At 39.1% G+C, this 23,197-nt stretch overlaps 1 protein-coding gene across 1 annotated transcript in view; it reads right to left on the bottom strand.

Moving 5' to 3' along the window:
* The window catches only part of GPC5 (glypican 5), a 479,275-nt gene that overhangs the window by 413,955 nt on the left and 42,123 nt on the right, over positions 1-23,197 (bottom strand). The window contains exon 5 of the mRNA XM_039219200.1: positions 10,445-10,606. Coding sequence (XP_039075131.1) covers positions 10,445-10,606 — 162 coding nt within the window. The remainder of the gene's footprint in view (positions 1-10,444; positions 10,607-23,197) is intronic.

Here is a 23,197-nt window from a genome sequence, read left to right as displayed (position 1 = left end):
CGGCTTGGGTCACCATCTCACAGTTCATGCGTTCAAGCCCTGCGTCAGGCTCTGTGCTGACAGCCAGCTCAGAGCCTGGAGCCTGTTTCGGATTCTGTGTCTCCCTCTCTCTCTGTCCCTCCCCTGCTCATGCTGTCTCTCTCTCTCTCTCAGAAATAAAACATTTAAAAAAATAAGATATTATCGAAATGATAACTATTGATAGTGTTTGGTTAATAGAACTTAGTTGATTTCTGATTCATATAAAAATGGTAAATGGCAATGGGCTATTAAGTTATGAGAATTACAACCAAGACTTGAAAATTGGGTCCCAAGAGCCTTATTTGTCACTGAGTCTTATTTTCTAAATAGGTTATTGACTAATAAAGAATTTTATTTTCAATTTTATGTAACCAAGCTGTATCTTGTATAATGAAAATAAGTTTAAAATAAATTTCTCATGTACAAACTCATGATTTTGACCATAATTACTATTATGCACCTTTATTCAACATTGTCCTTATTACATGCTTTCTCCCGTCAGTGCTCAAAGTTTACTGACAAATTTCAAGCAACTCAATTTTATTTATCTGTGTGTTTCTTCTTTATAATGCCCTTCAACTTTTAAATTATGCTAAATATTGATAAGAAGATTCATTCAGTAGAATCATGAGTTATTCTATCAAAAATAATGTCATTTTCATACTTACACATATGGTATTATTAGAGAAACACCATCTCTACCACTATACGGAGCCAGATCATAGGAAGCAGTTGGAAATCTCCAGACTCTTCCAGACTATTTCTGTTTTAACTCTGTGTCACAGATCAGCCTCCTCCAATATGTTTATGGCATAGGGGCACCTGTTTTGCTCAGTCAGCTGAGTGTCTGACTTTGGCTCAGACCCTGATCTCACGGCTTGTGAGTTCGAGTCCCACAAAAGGCTCTGCACCGACAGTTCAGAATCTGGAGCCTGCTTTGGATTCTGTGTCCCTCTTACTCTGACCCTCCCTCACTCATGCTGTCTCTCTTCCTCTCTCTCAAGAATAAAACATTAAAAAAGTTTTTATGGCATAAATTGTGGTGATGGCTTCATCACCACATAAGATATACTTATCTCCAAACTCATCAAGCTGTATACATTAAATATGTACAGCTTTTTGTGTCAATTATACCTCAATAAAGTGGTTTTAAAAACAAAACAAAAAGATTAGCCTCCATCAGATAACCAATGAATGCCGCTGTCACACTGGCCAATGTCCCTCTTCCACAGAGAACTTTAGCAACAGATAGTTTCTCTCACTCCAACTCTCCCAGCGGATGTGGACTCCGAGATTCCAAGGTCCAGTGGAAAGCATCCTTCTCCCTCAGCACTTTTAGCTCATCTCCATGACACACCAGGCACTTACTCTACAGACATATCCTTGGTGTGATTTATACCATCAGCCCCCTCTTGGCCTCAATTCGTTTCCCATCATGCCCAGGGCCCCACGATGATCGTAAATATAACCAGAAGGTGACCATTTCTGACCACCCGTACTACCAGCACTAAGTCTAAATCACCATAATGCCTCTTCTAGGTCATTTTAATAACATCTTTATTGGCTTTGTAGGTCCACCCATGCCCCACTACAAGCTGGCTATGTGTGCCCTTCAACAACTAGACCTAGTAACTGTTTTCCAATCAAGCCACACCTATGGCAAAAACTTCCACTTCAGAATAAAAGCTCCAGGGGCCCTGCATGCATCTATCGCCTCTACGCCTCTACGGTAGTCTTTCCCACCACCCCCCAGCCCCCCACTGTGCCCCAGGATGGCCGGGCCTCTAACATTTGAAGCCCATTCCTACCTTAGGGTCACTCCCTCTTGCTAGGATGCTTTCCTCCCAGACATCCACATACCCAACCCTTTCACTTTCTCAGAACTTTGCTCCAACGTCAACTCTTCCCTGACCATCCAGTTTAAAACTGCAATCCTCCAGGACTGTCTCTCTCTCTCCCTCTGCTCTAAGCTATAGTTTTCAAAGTATTTAATCCACTCTAACGTATTTACAACTGTATATATTTGTTTATTTTCTACTTTCCCCTGGCTGAAACACACAGTGTGAGAACAGGGACTTTTGTTTCATTCACTGAAGTAGGCCAAGCGCTTAAAACATTGTGGTCACATAGAGGTTACCCCATGAATGTTCGCTGGATGGATGAAGGATTCTCTTATTACCTGAGCTCAACCACAGATCCCCACTACTCACACCTTCTCTGGAAACAAAAACTAGGCAGGACTAAAAATGAAAAGGGCAGTACCATCATGCGACTGGACTTTAGTTCATTTCCTTTCCCATTTCCCACAGCAGCTATTTCAGCACATCACCACCATACACGCACACTTTCTCGTCCATCTCACACCATCCCCTAGAGCTGCAGCAGAGCTCACTGTCTCTCAGCTCACTGCCATCGAGGGTGATCACCCCGCAAAACTGGGGCAGAGGGAGAACAATTATATCTCAATAAAGGGAAACAATTTTAATACAGAGATTTTTTTAATTAAAAAAATCGATCCTTGGGGCACCTGGGTTGCTTAGTCAGTTGAGTCCAACTCTTGATTTTGGCTCAGGTCAGGATCCCAGGTGGGTGGGATCAAGCCCTGCATTGGTGTGGAGCCTGCTTAAGATTTCTTTCTCTCTCTCTTTCTCTCTCCGCCCCTCTCCCCAACTCACACGTGCTCGCACTCTCTCTCCCTCTCTCTCTCTCATATGTATAAATACATATATATATCTATAATTTATGTATATGTTTATATTTTATAAGTATATATGTATAAAATAAAACAAAATAAAGTCCTCAGTTTAAATTCACACTCAGAGCCATGTGACATTTAATATTACCATGCTTATATAATAAACATAAGGAACTAGAAGATACATTACGTCACCACCTGAAGAAGAGAGGAGAATGTCGCATAAGGACAGGTGACGGTGGTGGCTTCGTGGACTGAGGGCAGAGGCAGAGCTGAAAACAATACAATTGTTTTGTTTCTGTATTTTGGAAATACAGAAATTAATATTCAATTAATGATAATTCATAATTTTTAGATTTTATCTTCCATTTTCACCACCATCTCATAATACTGATCTTATATACACACTGTATTAATGTGTATGCATGTGTGTGTGTAAGTATGGAACAGGTAATTTAAAAAATTGTTTTCATATTGAGTTAATACGATAGGAAAGAGGCAAAAGCAGACAGACAGAGCAGGGGAGCAGAGACAGGGGCAAGCATGTGACTATAAGCCAGGAGAATGTGGAGGGAGCCTGGACTTCTACAGAATATGGAAAGACATTTCAATTACTTTAGCTAGAACTTTAAGATCCAAATGGATACCTGTACCTTAAAATAAAATCTCTTGTTTGGTTACCAAAAAAAAAAAAAAAACCCTTAAATACATACAAAGCACTGACAACAGTGTATATATCTTCAAAGGGCGTATACAGGTTCTTGGGACATATTCCTAAGGGAAAATAAAAAATACGCACATCAAGGACTGTTTGTGAAAAGACATTCAGACCCCCTACTCAGGGAACAGTGTATTTTGGAAACAAGGTGCCATTTCATACCTATCAGTTCCACAAATCTCTCAAAATTCCCACCCTGCTCACCGTTGGGAAGGAACCAGAGCAGTGCACAAAGCATGGAGACCACCTGTGGCAGTTCCAATGGGTGAATTGCCTCAGAAGACCAACTCAGTGACATGGAGTGAAGCTGGCCAGCCACGTGGCCGGGAAGCGCCAGTCTCACTGCGTGTGAACCCCACGGAAACACGTGCCTGCAGTGAACAAGAATGGTCACTAGAGCAGGAGAAACACAAAACTAAGTTGGAGATTACTGAGATGTCCATCAAAAGGAGAATAAACAAATGTCACGTATCTTTAAAAGGAAATTCTACAGGGGTGCCTGGGTGGCTCAGTCAGTTAAACATCTGACTCTTGATCTCAGCTTAGGTCTTGATCTCAGAGCCATGAGTTCAGGCGCAGCATTGGGCATGAAGCTACTTTAAAAAAAAAAAAAAAAAAAAAAAAGAAGTGTTATAAATAACTTTACAGGGATGAGTAAGAGATAGACAGAGGGACAGATAAATCTCAAAAACACAGCTAGTTGTAGCTTCCCAAATGTCCCGTCCTTTACTTAACACATAGGTAGCTTTTAAGGATCATCCCTTGCAATCCTATATGCAGAAGTAGATTAAATATGAAGATAACAAAATTATAAGGAATCTAATGAAATGTTAACTCATCCTCAAGAAAATAAATGTGCAGTTCTCACATTGAAAAGATATAACTAAAAAAGTGTTAAACATAAAATCAAGAAAGAATTGTTTCGCTGGCTATAAGCAGGTGACTGTGCTTTCTAGGTGAGATGAGCATGACGCCAGGTGATATTATCATAACCTGCTGTCAATCAGACTTAAAACAACAAAAAGTTTACTTTTTCAAGTGTAAAAAATAAATTTTGCAAAGTAATCCTCATCTTAGGTCTATAGTTAATATTATTTCTACCATCGATAATGCTTCATGCAAAGCAAGCTTTACTTCCAGCTGAAGAAGTAATTTAAGCTCTTGCAACTTTTATCTAGAATACAGGAAAATTACCCATTTTCAGAATTAACAGCAGCCTGCTGACACAGATTCGACAGAAACAATTTTTTAACATTTCTGAGATAAAGGACAGTAAGATAAAGACCAACTGCATTGATAGCTGCTGTATGAGATAACACACTAACCCATGCACTGCCTCAAACTGAAAAGGAAAAACAGCACAATCACATTCAGAATGCCATCGATGGTGACACTATAACGTGCCCCTTTCTAGTTCATAAATGCAACAGATGTTGGCATATTAGAAGTCTAAAGGAATAGGGGTGTCTGGGTGGCTCAGTCAGTTAAGCGTCCAACTTTGGCTCAGGTCATGATCCCACGGTTCGTGGGTTCGAGCCCCATGTCAGGCTCTGTGCTGACAGCCAGCTCAGAGCCTGGAGCCTGCTTCAGATTCTGTGTCTCCCTCTCTCTCTCTGACCCTCCCCTGCTCATGCTGTCTCTCTCTCTGTCTCTCTGTCTCTCTCAGAAATAAATAAAAAACATTTAAAAAAAAGAAGTCTAAAGGAATCAATAAAAGGGTTGGACACCAAGCACCCCAGCACCCAACAGGGCTGGCACCTAGTAGGTTCTACAGCAAACCATCAAGAGAGGAATCCATAAAAGAAAAAAAGGAACAAGGGAGGTATTTGGTCATTTTACTTCAGAGCCATCTTCTTGCTAAGTAATGTTCATTTATTCATTCATTCATGCAGTTCAATTAATATATTTACTAGCTGCTAGAGTTCATTATATTTGCAACACTGCCAACCTAAGGCTGCCTGTTCTCTTACACTTGAACTTTTGATCAGGTAACTCTCAGTGTTAAAAACGGTATTATTCCTTTATTCTTCCACACAGTGCTCTTCGATGGAATAATTTTAAATATTATTCACCTTGGTGAAGCATGGCTGAAGTGAATAAAATACAATTAATGTACCTCGTGCTTAATAATATTTATTTAAATCTATTGACTCTCCTATACATTAATATATTCAAATATTCACTATATCTTTGTGCCTTTGACTGTATATACGTCTTTATATTACATTACACTGACTTTACATTAGTTTTACAGTAGCTATTACACCAGCTATACATTTTACAGTAGTTAATATCTGCTAGTGTAAAGAAGGATAATCCATTAATTATATTCTCGTTCTTAATTCACCTACTTTTTAAAATATTTCATTTTCAACATATTCCTATATTTCATTAAAAATAAGGATGTATTTTTATTAAATTCATAATTCTAACATTTCAATGCACAAGGACAAGCCTGCCAATCTTTCAAGTACTTACAATCAAGAAATGAAAATTTAATCAGCCAAGAGAATGAAATCATAAATAAAAATGCTAAAGCCTTCCTGTTCTAACTAGCATTTATCACTCAGTCGTTTGTAATAATGTACACTTTTTAAATGCCATATGGAAACCTCCACAATAAAGACTTCATATCTACCATATATTTTAGAAATACATGAGCCACTGGAAGATAAGAGAAATAGGGAAAGGTACATCTCAAAGAAAAAATGCAGCTTTGTAACCTTATCTTCCCAACGTTTCCACAAAATGAATTTCCAATGGCTATCTCCCACCTATTTCTTCCTTTTATTTTTTCTCTTACTTTTAATTTTTGAAAGCGATGCTGACAAATTTGTTTAGTCTTAAATTTAAAAAACTAAACTACATCATCTTATTTGAATGAAGATTTAAACACTGACCAATTTGAAAGCTGAATAAGCATTGCTCTTTTACAGTACGTGACATATTCTCTGTCAACTTCCTCTGTTTCTTCATGAGTCACACCATACTTCATTGTATAAGCAAATAAAACATTATAAAGAGCATTTCCAAAATATTTTTAAAGCCAGCAATCCCACACTCACTGTAAGAGTAGAGGGGAAAAAAACCTCTTTTGCATCATGTCAGGCTGCTCTGCTTCACGTTCATGAACATTATTAAGCCCTTGAAAATAAAGAGTAGTTGCCGTCTGCACTGTCACACAGCCAGCGTTCCTCTCTGCAAACAGCACCGCTTGTTTACAACTGGCAACAGACACAGAGATACCAGCTCGTTCCCTTTAGCTTATACAACGCTCCATTGGGTATGAACAACTACACTTAGGATACAGTGAAGCCCCAGGTCATAACTATGGACCCTTCCAAAAAAAGATCATCATTTTGTTGTTTGTTTATTTTAAAGGAAATGTGATAGAAACAAACACGAATAAATTACATAAAGGAAAAATAAAAGAGTCGTCCCAGTAGGCAGACTCAAACTGCACTGGTAAGGTAGCTTCCAGTGCACAATTCCAGATCCGAATGTGGACTGTGTGCAGGATAACTTTGTCTGCGGGCACCAGTTGCGAGTACTGTTTTCTCTCTTCCCTTAAAAGCTCCTTAATAAATATCACAGTAGAGGCGCCTGGGTGGCTCAGTCGGTTAAGTGTCCGACTTCAGCTCAGGTCATGATCTCACGGTTCGTGGGTTCGAGCCCCGCTTCGGGCTCTGTGCTGACAGCTAGTTCAGAGCCTGGAGCCTGTTTCAGATTCTGTGTCTCCCCCTCTCTCTGACCCTCCCCTGCTCATGCTTTCTCTCTCTCTGAAATAAATGAAAAACATTTTTTTAAAAAAATGTTTTAAAAAATAAAAAATAAATAAATAAATATCACAGTAATATGGGTGCCCACCACATCCATACACCCAACCGATCATTCGCATCCACCACATCTGAAGGGTTGCTTCAAGCACAGGCTTCCATGGGATTCTACAAAAGCTATGAGAGAAGGGACCATACTACAGTCTTTTATAACCCAGAATACTACTTAAAAAACAGGTTAACACTGCTGGAATAGAAGACTTAAATGAAATATTTAAAACTCAAGTATTGGGGCGCCTAGGTGGCTCAGTTGGTTAAGCGTCCAACTTTGGCTCAGGTCATGATCCCATGATTCGTGGGTTTGAGCCCTGCGTTGGGCACTGTGCTGACAGCTAGCTCAGAGCCTGGAGTCTGCTTCAGATTCCGTATTTCCCTCTCTCTCTGACTCTCCCCTGCTCACACTGTGTGTCTGTCTCTCTCAGAAATAAATAATACATTTAAAAGAATTTTAATAAAAAAAATAAATAAAAATCAAATATCAAAAACAGAGCAAATCTACTTAAATCATTTGCGAAGTGAATTGAGTTCCCCATTAAATTTCTCTCAAGCAGCCGGTTTTCCCAATAAAGTGTGTTAGCTTCTTTCTTCTTAGAAAAATAAAGACTCTGAATTGTTTTCAGATATTCTGATGACATAGAAACTAGACAGTAGGCATTTTACTTACTAATAAAGTCACTTGCTCAATTGTGATACAGTAAATGTGATTTCTCAAATTGCTTTTAGCATATATATTTAAGTTTGTTTTTAGGGACATAAGCCTAAAGCTACTTACTCTATTTATTAAATTAAAAGCAGTTATTCTTCTTATAAGAGAATGTATTCCAATAGAGTTAGCCTTTAGGCAAATTTCTTCTAAATTTGTCTTGCCGCCTCATGATTCTTAAATAAAACTTGATATTCCACAAAGGGAGAAAACAACAACTTATAACAAGTTATATTTAAGAAAGTTCCTACAATTTTCATTTTTTATGATTAATATGTAAGTAAACAGCAAAACTCAGGGGTGGGTGGCTCAGTCAATTAAGTGTCCTACTTCGGCTCAGGTCATGATCTTGCAGTTCATGAGTTTGAAATCCACATGGGGCTGTGTGCTGACAGCCCAGAGCCTGGAGCTGCTTCAGATTCTGCGTCCCCATCTCTCTCCCTCCCTAGCAAAACTCAACCTATTGAATATAACACAATTTACTAAACAGAAAAAATTTTCAGTGTAGATAAAATTACCTGACACTCTGGTAGATAGAGACAATCCCATGTATTTCTACTTCTTAATTGTCACCAAACTTTTAGTAATATCATCAAAATTTTTCAGCAGCCTGAACCCATCTTAAAAGTCTAAATAATTCAAAATTTTTAATTTTCCCAATTGTTTAAATCTAATAAGCTCTATCTTTTTTTTTTTTTTTTTTTTTTTTTTTTTTTTTTTTTTTTTTTTTTTTAAGTAGGCTCCACATGCAACGTGGAGCTTGAACTCACAACCCTAAGATCAAGAGTTGCATGCTCTACCAACTGAGCCAGCCAGGCACTCCATGATGCATTCTGTCTTGATCAATTTATCCAAAAATGTGTAAAAGGTTTGTTAAGATATCTTTGAAGGCAGAAGAAAATGTTCAACATTCATTGAGTGCCAATATATTAGCAACAATAGAACTTTCACTTCTATAGTTAACTCTGCTATACAAAAAGGTCAGTTTCATTGGTCACGATCTTCTTCGGCCATATATTCTTACTTGACGGGATTTAGTTTGACATTCAAAGATGAGAAATCATAATGTAGCTCTCCTGTTCAAAAATCTTTAATGAGTCTTAAACTCAAGTTGATGCTCTAAATCTCCTTCCATGTGAGCCGAGCTCACCTTTTTAAGTATATGACTCTCCACCACACTCCCCATTCCTGTTCCACTCAGACCAGTTTATTTGTTGCCTCTTTATCTACAGAATGTATTGTCCATATTGTGCGTGTTGTCATTTTCATGAGAAAAAAACCATTACATCATTCTGTGTGTGTGGTTATGGTCTTCTGGTTCAGCCAGTCCAAATCACAAACCTTTGCTTACAAGGCATATCAACATGTTTTCCTCCAACAATTCCGTATGAATAAATCCCATCACAGATACAAAGTTGTCTTCTGAGACATCTAAAAACTCACTAAAATATAACATCTTAGAATCAGACATATCAGTTTCCACAAGAAAATTATCACTTCATCATGAACTACATTTTAACTTGACTTAAATTTTATCCTGATTTATTGTATTTATTTTATTTAATGAACATAGTTTTAAATATTAATCAGCTTTGTGATTTAGTGATGCATGTAAACAAAGCACAAATTATTTAAATAGATTGACATTAATGTCTTAAAGGACAAGGAATACTAGCAGAAGTAATATTTTGCTTTGAACAAAAGCAATAAATTTGCTTGAAAAGTAGTGTAATCTGGATATTTTCATTCTAATCATATACAGAAAAGCTAATGCTTTATAAAAGGAAAAATAAATTAAGCTATTTTATTGTAGTAATAAGGAACTTTATAGAGATGATGACTAAAATAAGGAAGAGATCATCTATTTTCCAATGTGCCTTGTAATTTTGTAACCCATTAATTTTATTTCTGAACATACTGTTTGAATTAAGGTTGAGTTCTGGTCGTAGCTGATCCTTAAATATCCAATTAATATTTCCTATTTTACTGTTTCTCAGACTTGTCTGCACTTTGATGTATCACACTGCTGTTCTTATGAAAACCACATGAGGTAGCAGGAGGAAAAAAATAGACAAATATTTCTTCAAATCATATTTTTAAAAATAAATCTATAATTACCCAGTTAAAAGCAATGTTATAGAATACTACAATCTAATAATTTTGTCCGTTCATACTGCAGTAACACCATGGGTCAGAGTACTTAGGTACCTGGAAGGACCCTCAAAGGGCACATATTTCCAAGGACCATTTCACTAACAGAACACTTTTCCCAGTCCAACTCATTATTTATGTCCCAGTTGACCTTGGAAATAATGACTCTTTTGTGAGGGCTAGAAGAAGCTAAAACTTCATTTTACTCCAGAATGATGGTATGCCGAGAAAGGTAAACCTAGCCAACTTTACCAGGCTAACGGTAATAGGAAAACTGCATACCAAGTTCACCTTAGTTTCAGAAATCAAGATACATTTACCTTGAAAAGCAGCGGCGTTTCGCGATATGAGAAACTTTAATGTGGAGCTGGATGACTGAAGAACTTCCTGCATATCTTGGCGAGCTGCAGTCTGGTATCTCTCCTCCATCTTCCTGGTGCAACAGGTAGGTTTTTTGGATACACAAACCTGTAGATCAGGTCCTGGAACAGATATAACATTTTTCAGAATAATTACCTGTTCATTTGATAACATTACTTGTTACATGTCAGGCATTAATGATGATAAGGGACTCATGTTCTATGTGAGAAATTGACTTACTAGAGCAGTTGCTATTTAAAAAAAAAAAAAAAGTATGTATTGTCCATGAAGCCAAACATGAAACAAAATATTGTAAACCATAACCTCTTTGCTTAAATATTTTATTAACATTTTGATTGAACATTATGTTCATTCAATTAACTAATTACTATTAACTGACACATAGATTATATAACCGAAAACAAATTAACTATTACATCTAAGTACAGAGCTAAATCAGGAAATTTTATTTTTGCTCATTTTGTTAATTCAGCCAAAGTATTTGATCTAAATATGTTAATCAGAAGTGTATGGGCTAGACGCGCCTAGGTGGCTCAATTGGTTAAGCATCTGACTTTGGCTCAGGTTCGTGATCTCACAGTTTGTGGTTCCAAACCCACAGTTCATAGGTGTAAATACTCTGTCTCCCTCTCTTTGCCCCTCACCGGCTTGTTCTCCCTTTCTCTCAAAAATAAACATTAAAAATAAATATTTTTTTAAAAAAGAAGCATATGGGCTAAAACAATTATTTTTCTTGAGGAAATAAAATCAAATTTTGTACATCAAATAAAGGTGAAAAACCTTCACCTGATTTCTCAGCTCAGCATTACACTTGTGCTTCTTGTGGAAGAAGTGATTATCAGCGATAACAATATAATGGGGGACTGAGATCCTCCATGGGCCAAACCATCCAAATTCTACTGATTCCCTAGCTTAAGGGAGACAATTCCTACCATTAAAAGCACATTTAGCTTTATAACCATATTCAGAAAGCTTCTATGAAGATGCAGATTACATGGAATGTGAAGTTATTACACATATGTAATAGTTGTAGTTAGAAAAAATCCTAATAGAATTAACAACTCTTTTCCCAGATGAGCTAAAACCTCATTTTATACCAGAATAATTTGCAAATACAAAAACAAGTATTTTTATAGCCAAGTTTACCAGTATAATGATAATATAGACAAATTACATAACAAGACAGAGGAGGCGCCTTTATACATGGCAGATGTGCTAGAGAACGAAAAGGTAAAGGGGCATGGATGGTGTCTATCAAAGATAACACTGATGGGGCATCACGGTTTGAGCCCTAGAGCATCCCAGGGCTTGCCAGGTTTTATGTAAAGCTCAGGAGAGTTTTCTTTTCATGGTCTAATAAAATACATTATTTCCTGAGGATGCTATGGAACATCAAGAGAACACAATCAAGGCTCAGAGGCAGTAGTCATGTTTCTGTATGGCAAAATCAAGCTCTACAAGAATTAAATTACTAAAAGCAAATGAAATTTAAAATAAAACAGCAGGCTCCTTGCTGAAAGGACGTTCAACCAGCATTTCGGGGGCTTTTCCTGATGTTTCACCCAGAAGCAGGATTGGTGACTATGTCTTCCTTTCTGTTTTCTACATGAGAAACTGTTAGAGCCATCTCCCTGCTTCTGGAGGGTTTTCTCAAATGTGTTAAAATAGGATCATTGGGAGGCATTCTGGAAAGATGGCAGCCGTGAAGGCATAGTTTTTACTATCTCCAAATCCCCACATGAACCAGATGGAACAACTAGAAAATAAGTCCAAGAAATATAACAAAACTAGATGATAGAGTATTCGCACAATTTCAAAATATAAACAGGGTGGGGGGGAACCAGCAATAGCCACAGATCTTCCCAGTAATAAAATCTGGGCAGCAGGGAGAAGAGTGAAGCAGTGGGATATTGTCTGACAGAGTGAGGACAGGACAACCCCCAAAGAGCCAACAGAATTTGCTGGAAAGTACAGTGGGCCAATTTGAGAACAGCAGTGGAAACAGGGAAGCTTTTGCCCTCTTGACTATCGGGTATGTGCAAACGACCCACGACAGAAGGGAGTGAATGATCAGGAGCAGTGCAACCTGTAAACTCTCAAAACAGATCAAGCAGGTTCTTTCCCAGGATAGAACTCCACACAGAGAAACGTATGGAAGTGGAATCAAAATTCAACAGAATAGGGATCCAAAAAGCAGGTCTATACCAATGTGAGAAGGGAATTAAAACCAAGGAATTTCAGAAAAGAAGCACCCATAGTTTTAAATGCTGCAGAAAAAGGAGAAGTTCTGTAAAGTTAGAAAAGCTTTTCAGAAGCCTGCCTCAACCTAAATGTCCAGGAAAAAAATACTCACTTCCTATAGAACAAACAACAAAAAATACTGTGGTCAAATCTCACACAGAGCTATTATGATAAAAGAGAGTAAGGAACAGAATAATATGCCTGCAGACAAAGAAATCACGCTAGAAAGATATGCTCCTAAAAAGGAAAACAAAAGATCAAAGATAATGAAGGAAAACATGAAAGAATAACACAAGTCAGAATCAGAAAACCTCCAAAGTGAGGTGACCATACTCGGTAGAGAACAAAAGATGAAAGAACAAGTTCTGAAATGAAGACTAAACTAGAAGGAACAGAAGAGCCAGTCACAAAAAGGTCAATGCCCTACGGGAAAGAAAATGAAAAATAAGAAATTTTGAAAAATCAAAAAAATCAATGGAAAGATTTGAAAGACAGTAATAACAAACACACTCGTAATATCGGCCCCCAAAATTTGCCCCTGAAAGTACATATTTCCTACCCTCCCTGAAAAGGCCAAGAAACAATGACCAACAGGGTGGCAAAAGGCATGCCTTGTGCCCAGATTATCACCTTGACATAATACTTTTCACAAGAAGAAATCAGTGCTTCTTAAAGAAATGCTTCATCCTGGGTCTAGAGCAGGCAAAAAAAAAAAAAAAAAAAAAAACCAAGATGAGAAACTAGCCAAAGCATCCTGTCCACAAGATAGTGAAGAAGGTACCAAATAATTAGCAGGCTCTCATCAAAAGGATTCAGGAGCTAGGCCAGTGTTCTAGGCCTGTCAGAAAACAGAATGGACTGGTCAGTTAAACAATAGAAATTTATTTTCTCACAGTTCTGGAGACTGAAGTCCAAGATCAAGGTGCTGGCAAGCTAGGTATCTCCTGAGACCTCTCTCCTTGTCTTGCATATAGCCACCTTCTCCCTACGTCCTTGGGTGACCTTCTTTCTGTACATTTGTACCCCTGGTACCTTTCTCTCTTCTTAAAAGGACACAAGTCATATTGAATTAGGACTCATCCTCATGACCTCAATCTTCCTTCCTTAAAGGCTGTATCTCTCAATAGAGCCATCCTGGGTGCTAGGGCTTCAACTTAAATGAATTTGAGGTGGGGGCTGGGAGGACACAATTTAGTCTAACACAGCAGCCAATTTCAAAAGGTTTCTATTGGTTAAACGTGCAACAATCTGAGCTTCAATAATAATAATTGTAATGAGATGAAATTAATAAATATGCTTAAATCCAAGGGTTTTCTATATCTGTGCTTTATTTTATAATAAAAAATAGTTTTAAAATACAACTGGTCGGGGCGCCTGGGTGGCTTAGTCGGTTGAGCGTCCGACTTTCGCTTAGGTCATGATCTCGCGGTTCGTGGGTTCGAGCCCCGCGTCGGGCTCTGTGCTGACTACCAGCTCAGAGCCTGGAGCCTGTTTCAGTCTGTGACTCCCTCTCTCTCGGACCCTCCCCTGCTCACGCTGTCTCTCTCTCTCTCCTAGAAATAAATAAAACATTTAAAAAAATAATAATAAAATAAAATAAAATACAACTGGTCATTGATTATATATGTTCTCTTTTGGTTTCTTTTTGTTTCATTTTTTTAATGTTTTATTTATTTTTGAGAAAGAGAGAGCATGAGCAGGGGAGGGTGTGAGAGAAAGGGAGACACAGAATCCAAAGACAGGCTCCAGGCTCTGAGCTGTCAGCACAGAGCCCGACGCAGGGCTTGAACCCACGAACCACTAGACTATGACCTGAGCCGAAGTCAGACGCTCAACTGACTGAGCCACCGAGGCGTCCCATGTTCTTTTTGTTTCAAACATTTACTCTCCCGTAATCAACTTACAGGATTTTTACACACAAACCAGCTTTATTGATGGCTGACACAGAAAAGAGCCCTTGGTACCAAGACACTGAGATCAAGATATATTTCAGTATCACCAGAGTGGATGTTACATGTCATAAAACACCAAATGCTCACCACACAAAAACAAGACCTTGGAATTGACAGTAGGAGGATTATACTGGGAAACTTGTTCCTCCTATCTTTTCTGAGATTGTCTTCTTGCCATAAATTTTAAAAGTGATAGGAGTTTGTAAAACGTTATACGGCTATAGGGTTTTGACTGAGTCCAATGTATTCCTTCACCCAGCTAGAATAAAAAATACTTAAGTCCATGAATCCCAGCAAGAATCATGACAATGGCATTGGATCTGCTCAACACTGACCAGCATCTGTTCCCTCTTCTAGAATTTTCTTCTCAGTTTTACGTCTTGCTCACTCACATACATGCTACTCAAATGAGATTGATACATATACACACATATCTACACGTTTATAATGATGAGTCTAGACTGGTTAAAACATAGCGTCCTATCCTGTCAGCACAGTGATTGATTCAGAAACAGACAGCCAGTCACAAGAAAGAAATGCAACAAGATTTTTGCTGAGGCCTCCAGGAAAGCAAAGCTCTCTCTATTCTGCTGGAATGAATTTAATGATGCAGGGGCACAAGGCTTGCAGATGCCACAGTCCCTTCCCAGCTCGGAGTGAAGCCTGCATCTACCAGCCTCTTCTGTCACCTGCCGTATAGAGATCCAGCCAATACAACAGCGGTAACAGCCCACAGAGTGACACCAGGCTAAACTATGCCCCTCTCTCATACGCTTTATTCCAGAACTTCAAAAGGACTTGATATTAAACGGAGGGTCAAATAACACCCGTTTAGGGCCTGCTCCAGTTTCCTGCTCCATGATAACTTTTATGTCCAAGAAACAATAAGAATTTTGTTATTGTATTTTGTATTGTATTATTTGTATTGCAGTGTGGCAGTGCTACCAATGGAGAACAGCTATTAACTCTGGACAAAATACAACAACCAATGACCTGAAAGCTCTAGAGAGTGAACAAAAGAAGAAAGATTCTAAAGGGAATCAATATTTAGAAGAAAGGAAATGCCATAGGGTTAGTTTTCTACTTCTGTGGCTTTTAGTCTGAGGGCAGCCCATCTATAAAGTGACTAACTACCAATGAAAAACAAACTCAGTCTTTCTAGGAATGAAGCACTAGATGATAGATATCGAGGCAATCACACTTGCTAGAAAGTTAGGGAGAAATACCAGGAAGGAACAGGCCAGGGAGAGGGAACCCCAATTGCTGTATGTACACTATGCACAGATCTCTGGCTAACCCTGACACTATACCTCATGTGGCCAGGGCAGACTGTAAGTGGGCCAGCTATGGGCAAGCTAAAGAAAAAGAACTAAATTAAAATTGCAGTAGTTGCCCAAGAGATACAATTGATAGTTTGAGTCCAACCAGAGTAATTTTCTCAGAAGACAAAGATATTAATACTCTTTGGAGGAATATAATAGAATCCAGATACACCAACAGCATAACATTCACAGTGTCCAGGGGACAATCTAAAATAACTGGACATATGAAGAATCTATATAATGTGACCCATTGTCAAGAGATAAGACAATGATTCAGACCAACATGACATGATCTAGATGTTAGAATAAACATGGAAGGGCTCTAAAGAGCTATTACAAGTCTGTTCAACAAAGTAAAAGGAACATGTGCTCTGAAAATTATAGAATAAGAAATCTTAGGAGAGAAAACGAAACTACAAAGAAAAACAAAATGGAAATTCTGTAACTGAAAAATATAACATATGAAATAAAAATTTCACTGGATGGGCTTGATAGCTAAGTAGAGATGACAGAGGAGAACATTAAGAGACCAATAGAAAGTATCTAATCTGAAGAAGAAATAAAACTTGAAAATACCTAGAGACAGACAGACAGACATAAATAGTGCCTCAGAGAGCTGTGGGGGAGTATCAGAAAATCTAACATATAAGATTAGAGTCCCAAAAGGCTAAAAGAGATAAAATCCTCCAGGAAATAACTGTAAATTTCCCAAATTGGTAAGAACCACAAATTAACAGATTTTAAAAGCTCACTGAACCCCAAGCAAAATAAATACAAAGAAAATCATGCCTAACCACATTATAGTCAAACTAGTGAAAGCCAAAGATAAAAAGAAAAGGAAAAAAAGCCCTGTATATTAACAAAGGGGAGATAGATCAGAGATGAGGCAGGTGCACACAATGCCTTGAAGATCACACTTAGGAGGGATTTTCACGATGAAGAAAGGAAGTAGGGGGGAATCATGATTTGATTTGTTCTTACAAGTGCACCTAACTGCTATTTTGACCATCAGTATTTCTGATGAGAGTTAAGACTGGGTAGAAGTAATGAGAATCGGTTGGATTAGACATTCACCAAAGGCGGAAGATAACATGGATGTCCTGGATGGGATCTGACAGGTGAGAAAGAAACAGGAATTAAAGATAAGCCTTAGAGTTGGGCTTGGATTCATCCATGGTACGGGGTCACAGAAATGGTGCAGAGTAGGCAGCTTTGCAAGGAGCCCTGGCAAGGGATCCAGACTGAAACTGTAAGTTTGGGAGTTTGAAACACAAAATCGTACTAAATAATGAGGGTTTCAATGAGACCAACTAAGGGAAGAGTTTCATTTATTAAATTTAGAAGGTTTCTCATCCTTAGGTCAGACAATTGGGGTTGTTGTGTTGTTGGGTTTTTTTTTGTTTTGTTTTGTTCTGTTTTGTTTTGCTTTTGGAGGTTCTTTTGTTTTGCTTTGTTTGTTTTCATTGTGGGAGAGCTGCCCTGTGTGTAGTAGGATATTTAGGAGCATTCCTGAATTCCACCCACTGGGTACCAGGAGTATCCTCCCCAGTTGTGTCCCCGACATTGCTAAATGTCTCCCCTGGGCATAATCCATGGTCTCTGGGTGAGAAGCACTGGGAAGACAAAGGTTTAGCGATAAAGAAGCTTTTCAAAAGAACTCTCAAAGAGAAGGGGCTGTCAATGAGGTAGAAGCACAAACGGTGGCCGGAGGGGCAAAAGGAAAAGATGATGGCACTGTATCCTGCTTTCAGGAAGGGACAGATCAGTTCTGCTGGGGGAAGTGGCCGCATTCCAGAAAGTCTGTATTCTCCTAAGATCTGTAATCATCTGGGCTACATTTTGGTTGTTTTCTTGACTCTAATTAGATAGTGACTACAGGAACAATCACATTGCATTTGGGATCCTATTCGTGATAAGAAATAATGACCAGGTCATTTCAATGCACCGAAAGCTGTTGTGGTAAACTTGTTTAACAGTTTTACTGTGCATTTCCTGTCCATTTCCAATCAATGACTGAAGCGCTAACGGTCTCCTGAATTGGCCTGCACCCTGGTGCTTACCTGCACATTTGCTTTTGTGCATTTAATTGATCATATTTTATTTCTTTCTTTCTCCTGAGACTTCAAGTCCCGACAGGATAAGGACCACCTTTGCCTTGTGCCCCAGGGTGTTGTACACAGCTAGCACAGTGTCGGGAACAAAAGATCTTCTATAAAGCATTAGTCTCCTCCCTTTTCTCCTTACTTAAACATAAATATTTTGTAAGAAACCTAAGAAGGCACTTTCATGGCTTAAAATTAATGAGATAGTTTTAAATAAAGATCCAGGATAAGCATATCACTGAGGACATTAAAAACTGGTTCGATAAACCTTTTAAAATAGCATTTGTGATTATTGTAACTTTTACAAATATTCCTCACAATAATGCAACACTGGAATTTATAGATTCATCCACTTTTATGGAATAAAGGCATTGTCCTATAAAAGTATATATTGATATTATTCATTTATATACAAAAAAATTTTTTTCAGAAGAGTATTCGGTATTTTGGCTATTTGAGGGGTTTTTTTCGGTTCTAGATTCAATAAAAAATAACACTGATAATCTACAAATTTAGACAAATAGGGTCAACATAATATTCACAGGTAGAAGAGTAAAGCTGTGTCTCATGTATATAAATGGCATCATTGATCTTTCAACAGACAATATACTCAGAGTTGTGTTTCTAGTCATGGTTTATCAACATTTACACAAAATCACACACTTAAATCTTTACTTTTATAACCAGAACAAGCGTTTCTAATATGGATGTATATATTCTGTGACTATAAAGAAGCGAAAGGTATGCTAAACAGAATGCTTCCTCACACTTGGGTCATGAATTAGAAGTCAATATTCTGCAACACGCTAACCAGCTCAGGAGACAGAAGGCCTATATAGTATTAACACATACACACAGCCTGCTTTGTTTGAGTCTTAAAAAAAAAATGAGTTGTAGCCTCATTCCCTCAGTTTTAAAAGAGCCCCCAAATTATTCTATTGCTCTTTCACCAGCTCACCTAAAAAGACTATCTACACTGTTTCTCAAGGAAACCAGCCCCATGCATTAAAGCCCGTCCACGCCAGGTGGAAGCTGAGATTCAGAATCACCTGGCCCAAGAAATTAAGCATTTCTTCTCTATTTGCAACCACTGATCAATGTGGGCTCAAGACCTTGCCAGTGGTGGGGTTAGGAATAGGGAAGAAGAAATTCTCATTCATAAACGTAGCTCAGGCCAAAATGAATTCTCAGCCTACGATTCCTGTGGGATCGATCAGCCCACCCCAGAATCACCCCTCTTTCCTCTGAGACCTGCTCCAGCAGAGGGAGGCCCCTGAGAGCACATGCGTCCTAGGACATCACAGCTGATTAGAGTCTGGTGAACTGAAATGTGAGGATGTGACTCAAACAGAACCAGCTAGAGATTCTGAGATTCTCTGAATTGTTTCATCTGAGAATGTAGAACTGGAACACAGAAAAAGTCTAGTCTGTTTGTGAACAGAGCTGGTTTATATATAATTTCGGAGTGAAGGGCCCATTCTATCTCACCATGGAGACAAAAAGCCAGAACGTACGAGGTAGAGAAGTGAAGGGAAACTATCAGAGCTCTCCATACTTCCTGCTTCAGTCCTTTTCTGGGGCCCAATCTTTCCTATAATTTGGGGTTTCATGAGATACAGCTAAAGGCTTATAATAATTTTTTTTTGTTTTTTTAATGGCTTTTTTAATTTATTTCTGAGAGAGAGAGAGAGAGAGAGAGAGAGCACATGAGCAGGGGAGGGTCAGAGAGAGGGAGACACAGAATCTGAAGCAGGCTCCGGGCTCTGAGCTGTCAGCACAGAGCCCTATGTGGGGCTCAAACCCACGAACCATGAGATCATGACCTGAGCCGAGGTCGGACGCTTAACCAACTGAGCCACCTAAGTGCCCCTAAATTATTTTTTTAAGACCAAATTAGTCTGTGCTTCTTACAACCCAAGTGCCTACACTAATACTCTAATAAGGGGGTAGCAAGAATGGATCTTTTGATGAATAAGTTAAACAGAAATATCTCAGAAATACTGACTACATTACCACGGAATAGTGCCTAGTGACATAAGCCAAACTTAGACACTGTGGGTGAGCAAGCAGAGTGGTTTGGGATACAGAATGGTAACTTACCCTCAAAACCCACCCAACTCATTCACCAGGGCTTTTTTGTATGCCTAGAAATAAACAGTGCATTAAAAATAAACTCTAGGGGCACCTAGGTGGCTCATTTGGTTAAGTGTCCAACTCCTGATTTCAGCTCAGTCATGATCTCGCAGTTCATGGGTTCAAGCCCCATGTTAGGCTTTGTGCTGACAGCGCAGAGCCTGCTTGGGATTCTCTCTGCCCTTCCCCTACTCAAATGTGCTCACATGTTCTTGCGCTCTCGCTCGCTCTCTCTCTCTCTCTTTCTTCTCTCTCTCAAAAATAAATAAACTTTAGAGGCAACTGGGTGACTCAGTTGGTTAAGTGTACGACTTTGGCTCAGGTCATGGTCTCACAGTTTGTGGATTCAGCCTGTCTGTGCTGACAGCTCAGAGCCTGGAGCTGCTTCAGATTCTGTGTCTCCTTCTCTCTCTGCCCCTCCCCCACTCATGCTCTGTCTCTCTCTCTCTCTCCCTCTCTAAAATAAATAAATATTTTAAAAAATTAAAATAAATAAATAAATCTTAAAAATAAATAATTAAATGAACTCTATTACTTGGCATTTCACCAGCTCTGCTATGAGAATTCACACTGCCACCATGTTTGTTTAAAACAAACATTAAAACAAACTGTGTTCGGTGCTCCGGGGTGGCTCAGTTGATTAAGCATCTGACTTTGACTCAGGTCATGATCTCACATCTCATGAGTTCAAGCCCCACATCAGGCTCTGTGCTAACATCTCAGACCCCAAGCCTGCTTCAGATTCTGTGTCTCCCTCTCTCTCTGTCCCTCCCACTCATGCTCTGTCTCTCTCTCTCAAAAATAAACATAAAAAAAATTTTAAGAGAACTGTGTCACACAAATATTTGTGAATAAAAATAAACAAAAATCAGACTCAAACTGGCAAAAACTCATAAGGGATTTAATTGGTACAAAAGACTAAAAGTATAAGTTAAATACAATTTTAGGCAACTTTAAGATGGCTACGTAAACAATTTCACAGAAGATTTGCTTCCTCTATGTCTCTCCATCCTCAGTTTCCCCATAGGGAGCACCCCCAGAAACCTTAGCCTCAAATAAAATAATGGCTGCTGTGATTCAGTCCCCACCACTCAGGAGAAGAGAAAATAAAACTTCAGGTAGTCCTTATAGAAGAACAAGCCTCTCTCTCTCAAAAGTCCAAGCAAGTTTCACATTTTATTGACTCTGGCTGGATTAAGTGTCCATATATGAATAATCACTGTGGCCAAACACAAATTATACTGATTAGTTTAAGATAATCAGAAGTTCAAGACTGGGTCAACCCTGGTTTCACACACACACACACACACACACACACACACACAGCAAAAAAACCCAAAAAACTAGGGTACAGTTCTGGACAACAGTGACCAAAAAATGGCAAATGACAATCGGAGCAATTGACTTCTTGTTTCACATGGGAGTGCCAATTCCTACAGCACTGTTGGAGTCCAAACTAATTAGTGGATTCACAAAACATGTCTTGGGTCTTTTGCTAATACTTACTGGGGATGTAGAAAAAAATCAGGGCTAGAATTTCCACACTGTCAGGGAGATGCTCATTAGTACTGACATACAGGCTTATTTGTCCATGTCATAGCATTCATTCCCACAAAATGGCCCAACCTGAAGATTTGAGATGTGCAGCTCATTTCATTTCATTTTCTGTCTTATACTGGGAATTCTAAAGAAGTAGGATGGCAGAAGAATTTGAGAGCTCAGGGTATTTACCAGTATCTTCTTAGGAAAGCAAAATAATCAAAACATGAACGGGCTGGTTAGATTTTCGAAATCAATAGGGAAGGAGGCCAGTTCTATACAGGAGATGCTTCATGAACCGTATACTACCTAATGCAAGACACGTAATTACACAGAGATCCTGGAATATTTATCAAGTAGAAAGGAGGACACCAGAAACTGTTTAGAGAAAGGTGAACAAACTGTTTCAGTTGGTACATATATATGTTCAATTTTAAGGTAAGACAGTGTCTGTTGTAAGTATTCGCGTCTGCCCAGAGACAAGGCACAAACGAGTACGAATGGCCAGATTTGGTCCTAAGTCTCTAGTCTGCCCCCGACTTAGAGAATAAGATGTGTAGAATAATAGAGTGGCGTGTTCTGAAGCTCAAGAAAGAGCTTGCTCTTGTATTCTAAGAGAAGGAAGTGTAGAGTAAGAAAATCTAATTATATCTAAAGCCCAGCCATCACACAAAAGGACTAAAAAGCCATGACACAGCTTCTGCTACAATTCCAAATGCTCCGAATCTCTTAACTTTAAGAGAGTTGAAAACAGACTTACCGGACCACCTCCAGGGCTCCAGGGAGAGACGACCCCCCCGCCCCCACCCGGCTGACTAGGCTGGAGTGCCGCAGAGCACTGACCCAATCACAGGAGCGCTGAGGCCTGCTCGGTGCCCACCCCACCCCACCGCACAACACACCTGGGGAACCCCGACTCCAGGCCACAGCTGGATTCTGGGCTCAACCTACTACCCAATGTTCCGAGACACTACTGGACCAAAACTCCTTTGCCTCACATCCTAGCTTTTCTTGGTCACTTCTTTTTCTTTTTTAAAGTTTTTTAGTGTTTATTTATTTTTGAGAGAGAGTGAGTGAGAGAGAGTGAGCAGGGGATGCACAGCATGAGAGGAAGAGAAAGAGCATGGGAGGTGCAGTAAGAGAGGGAGAGAGAAGGTCCATCCCATGAACCCTGAGATCACGACCTGAGCCAAATCAAGATTCAGATGCTTATCAGACTGAGCCACCCAGTCTCCCCTTCTTGGTCATTTCTTAAACTATAATCCCTGCTGGTGTTCTGTCTGGGAATTTCACCCCCACGTGGCTCACCTCCTCCGACAAACTGAGCAACCCCCACCCTGCCTTCTGGACCCCTTCCCTGCACCCCCCAGGCTGTCTCCTGTATCCATTCCCCTTCTCCAAAA

The sequence above is a fragment of the Hyaena hyaena genome, unplaced genomic scaffold (genome assembly GCF_003009895.1).
Source record: "Hyaena hyaena isolate Hyena2069 unplaced genomic scaffold, ASM300989v1 scaffold_802, whole genome shotgun sequence".
NCBI classification, from domain to species: Eukaryota; Metazoa; Chordata; class Mammalia; order Carnivora; family Hyaenidae; genus Hyaena; species Hyaena hyaena.
Note: the sequence above shows the minus strand (reverse complement) of the source record. Positions and strands in the feature narration are given on the sequence as shown.